The sequence below is a fragment of the Alligator sinensis genome, unplaced genomic scaffold (assembly GCF_000455745.1).
Source record: "Alligator sinensis unplaced genomic scaffold, ASM45574v1 scaffold1121_1, whole genome shotgun sequence".
In the NCBI taxonomy this organism is placed as follows: Eukaryota; Metazoa; Chordata; order Crocodylia; family Alligatoridae; genus Alligator; species Alligator sinensis.
In genome coordinates, this window is record NW_005843357.1 from 27,869 (window position 1) to 28,471 (window position 603).

General features: G+C 69.3%; 1 protein-coding gene across 1 annotated transcript; it reads right to left on the reverse strand.

Annotated features, from left to right (window-relative positions):
* Positions 1–6: 6 nt before the first annotated feature.
* Positions 7–544, reverse strand: IL27 (interleukin 27; the record flags this gene model as incomplete). The annotated part of the gene is made up of 3 exons (XM_025194960.1): positions 446–544; positions 138–293; positions 7–39 (listed from the first exon to the last, which is right to left on the reverse strand). Coding segments are annotated over exons 1-3 (288 nt in total), but the record flags the coding sequence as incomplete, so codon positions are not given.
* Positions 545–603: the final 59 nt, after the last annotated feature.

The following is a 603-nucleotide window of genomic DNA, read 5'->3' on the forward strand; positions in this document are numbered from 1 at the left end:
CGGGGGGGGGGACAGAGTGGGGCCCCCAGCCACTGACAGCTGTGGAGAGAAAGCAGACAGGTAAGAGCGATACCCCTCACTCCCGACCTGCAGCCCTTCCGTTGTGCCAGACAGACGGGGGCCCCCCCCGGGCATACCTGGTAGGCCACGTGGTGGGCGAGGTCGCGCAGGTCCCAGTCCACATCCTGCAGCCTTTGTGCAAATTCGGGGTCCCCCCCTGGGAGCCCCAGCCTGGCCAGGGCCCCCCGGCACTGTGGCAGCGCCGCCCCTAGCCCCTGCAGCCGCTCCAGCGCCTGTGCAGGGGGAAGGGAGGGTCAGATCCTGGGAGAGTCTGACAAGCCAGGCATCCGAGCTCTCAACCCTCCCGAGCCCCAGAGAACCCAAGTGCCTGGGCTCCCAAAGGCCCCTGAACCCTAGGGAACCCCGGCATCCGGGCGCGTCTCACCGTCAGGCCCAACCAGTCCCGGGTGCGGAGGCTTCCGGGCAGAAGCTGCTCTGAGAGCGGCAGGAGCTGGAGCTGGACCCCAGGCAGGTGCCGCAACATCTGTGGGGGGACAGCCGTGTCAACCCATGCTTCTGGGAGCCCCTCGGCCCCGCGCCCCA